The 3,716-nt window shown below is 38.9% G+C and overlaps 1 protein-coding gene across 1 annotated transcript; it reads left to right on the top strand.

Moving 5' to 3' along the window:
* Positions 1-2,569: 2,569 nt before the first annotated feature.
* LOC103478116 (trypsin-1) lies at positions 2,570-3,711 on the top strand (the record flags this gene model as incomplete). The annotated part of the gene is made up of 5 exons (XM_017309334.1): positions 2,570-2,650; positions 2,735-2,885; positions 2,986-3,236; positions 3,330-3,466; positions 3,637-3,711. Coding segments are annotated over exons 1-5 (654 nt in total), but the record flags the coding sequence as incomplete, so codon positions are not given.
* Positions 3,712-3,716: the final 5 nt, after the last annotated feature.

Raw genomic sequence — 3,716 nt, 5'->3', positions numbered from 1 at the left:
GATGGATGGATGGATGGATGGATGGATGGATGGATTTTTCTGGATTTTTGTTTTAGATTCCATCACTCATTGTTGAAGAGTACCTATGATAAAAATTACAGTCTTCTACATGCTTTGCAAGTGGGAAAACCTGAAAAATCAACAGTGTATCAAATACTTGTTCTGCCCACTGTATATATGTTTTGTTTTTGATAAAACTTATTGTTAAAGACTTAGGATAGTCTCAGCTTTCTCTGTTCTTATGCTAATATAAGCTTCGGTTGTTGGAGAATATTTCTCCTACCAATATCCATTAATGTCTTGTCTGCTATCTGCAAACTTTCCTGGATTTACCTTTGGGTTTTCTCTCAGTTTTATTCTATTTGGTCCAGTATTTTTGTTTAACCTGTGACGATGGACATCAGTAGAGCTATTGCTGTCAATAGCTTTATGTTTTCTTTTTATAGATAATAAACTTGACTGTGTCTTTCTGTGTTTAACCCAGTGTCCTTCCTAGACAGAACAATTGAAAGAGTTATTACTGTCACTAACTAGATGTACTCTGTTTTTTTGGGCAATGAATTTTATTACTGCCTTAGTGTTCATATATTTAGCTGAATTTCACATCCAAATGAAGCCACTAACAGATGTATTGCCTCCTTACTTCTTTATCACTGAAAGCTGTTCTGGGCCAGAGCTTCTGTTTTTTTTATGTATGGCAAAATGGATAAACGGCTTGTACTTGTTTAGCGCTTTATTAAGTCCAGAGGATCCCAAAGCACTTCACACTACATTCAGTCATTCACCCATTTACACACTGAAAGTGGAAACCCACTGAATAGTAGCCACAGCTGCTCTGGGGCAATCTGACAGAGGAGAGGCTGCTGTGCACCTGCACCACCGGGCCCTCTGACCACCATCTACTCTGTCTTCTTAAACCCCCAGTAGTTAGTGGCAGATAGCTGCTCACAATGAGCCAAGACTTGTTAGTGGTTTCTTCCATATTAAGACAGGTTTTCTTACTACTGTCACCACATGCAAGTTAAGTAGGAGGATAATTACAAATTTGGTGATTCATTTCAATCCCTTCAGATGTAAGTCCTTTTTACCAATTGGGATATAAAACTGTTGAATTAATTCTAATAAATTTTAAATTTTTATGCATTTCCTATTTATTCTTTCAAGATATTGTCTCCCAGATTGAATAATTTTTCTCATGTAAACTGCAGCTTTCACTGGTGCTGTTGTTTAAAGTTGTACACAACAGTTTTACCCAAAAAATAAGTTTGTACTCAAAGAGCAAACACAGTAAAAGTGCAAAGCATTGTGTTCAGTGTCTTAAATTGCCTTCCCTCACTTACTGTAGACTTCAAGTTGCTGTGAAATTAGTTTATCATACTAAGCATCTCGTAAGCATGTTCAGATAGTGCCACAAAGATCTATTTGGTGAATTATTGGAACTACTTGACTATCTTAGACACAAATATGGTGTAACGACGTTTTATTTAGACGCCACTGACGCTTTTATATGAACACATTTTTTTGAGGAATGAACTGTCCATTCTAAACAAGTGACACACTTTGGCAGGTTATGTTTTTTCTTTACTGCTTTGGCCTGCTAAAAGGAAGTGGAATCCACTCAGTTTTCATCATCGCTATTTCAGTAGAGCAGAAAAAACCTCTTGTAAATGTGTGAATCATTGGACGTTGGTTTCCAACCAATGTGTCATTGGTCAGACACATTTTCCTTACTCTTTTGCAAAACAGTTAACACAAATCTCATTCCAGCAGTCCAAACTCTATGGCTTTAAATGTGGTAACCAAACAGAAATCATTTGTTACTAACTATTAGATTCTACTTAGATCAGTATTAAACTATTTAAGCATCCTCCCTCCAGAACTTAACATCATCTGCCTTTTTCAGCAGTAGACATGCTCCTCCTGTCTCAAAAGACCCAATTGTTCCAATTCTTGCCAGTCAGAGGGAAAAAGTCATATTAATAGTTACTATCAGCTGCCTGATATGAATATCTCCTTTCAGAACATTTTGCTGGACTTTTAACAATATTTAACCCGATCTGATTGACACAGATGGTAAATTCACATGATACCATTAATGCTCAAGGTAATGCTGTCAATCATTATCAGTAGTGTTACCAGAATTAACCGGGCATAAGAGTGAGTTAAATTTAAAAAAATACTTGTTCATAATATAATAATATTGTAAAATCAGATCTGAAACATATATATTTTTAATTAACATTTAATTAAATATACAACTGTTTTTCAGGTTGATTTTTATGACAAACAGAAGTCTGTGCTAAGAAAAAACTCCTAAATAGTCCTACACCTTATAAAAAAAAATGCTTATCTGTGGAATGTTTTTAAAGAATCCTTTCCTTTTCTTCTTGATTATCTTTAAATCATGCATTGCTCTCCATCTTCAGCTGCATATGTGAAGACTCTTTACTGAAAATGTTTGTTTTTCCAACATTCAGTAGTTTTGTTCTGGAAGCTGGTTGGTCACAGATAACAGTGGGAGGTTTCCTCATAAGAAAAGCTCAAACCACCTTCCTATATAAACCAGGACTGCAGACGAAGTTCTCTCATCAACAAGATCACTCAACAACCATGAGGTCTCTGGTGTTTGTTCTGCTCATTGGAGCTGCTTGTAAGTTTGCCTTTTGGATAAACTATTCAAGTGAGTTTAAGCATGTCTAGTTTAAAACTGGATTTCATTTGTTTGTGTCTTTAGTTGCCTTGGAGGACGACAAGATCGTCGGAGGGTATGAGTGCACACCCTACTCTCAGCCCCATCAGGTGTCTCTGAACTCTGGCTACCACTTCTGCGGTGGCTCCCTGGTCAACGAGTACTGGGTTGTGTCTGCTGCTCACTGCTACAAGTCGTAAGTGCTCAACATCACTCTGGTCTCATGGTCATGAGCCCGTTGTATTAGCCGTGTTGTGTGTGTTTGTTCTCACACTCTGTTGTCAAACTCTGTGTAGCCGTATTGAAGTTCGTCTGGGAGAGCACCACATTGGCCTCTCTGAGGGAACTGAGCAGTTCATCAGCTCCGCTGCTGTCATTCGTCACCCCAGTTACAATAGCTACACCATCGACAATGACATCCTGCTGATCAAGCTCAGCAGTCCTGCCACCCTCAACCAGTATGTGCAGCCTGTGGCTCTGCCCAGTAGCTGTGCTCCTGCTGGCACCATGTGCAAAGTCTCTGGCTGGGGCAACACCATGAGCTCCAGTGAGTAAGATTTAAATGCTGATTCTCAGATTTAAAGAGTGTTTTAACATCTGGTTTAGAGACTAATACAATGTTTTGTTTTTCACAACTCAGCTGCTGACAGTAACAAGCTGCAGTGTCTGGACATCCCCATCCTGTCTGACAGGGATTGTAATAACTCCTACCCTGGAATGATCTACGATTCCATGTTCTGTGCCGGATATCTGGAGGGAGGCAAGGACTCCTGCCAGGTAAGGAGCAATTCAGATCCACATTCAAAGATTTGAGCAGGACACTTCTGGACATTCCTGGACAGCTGCTGTTCCAGGAATGTTAGAAATATCTTTCCAGCAATTTCTAACTTATACATTTTACGTTTCAATTCATAAGTTTTCATCATTTTTATCTGCTCTTTTGTCAGGGTGATTCTGGTGGCCCCGTTGTGTGCAACGGTGAGCTGCAGGGAATTGTTTCCTGGGGATATGGATGTGCTGAGAGAGA

Source organism: Poecilia reticulata, linkage group LG16 (assembly GCF_000633615.1).
Source record: "Poecilia reticulata strain Guanapo linkage group LG16, Guppy_female_1.0+MT, whole genome shotgun sequence".
In the NCBI taxonomy this organism is placed as follows: Eukaryota; Metazoa; Chordata; class Actinopteri; order Cyprinodontiformes; family Poeciliidae; genus Poecilia; species Poecilia reticulata.
Note: the sequence above shows the minus strand (reverse complement) of the source record. Positions and strands in the feature narration are given on the sequence as shown.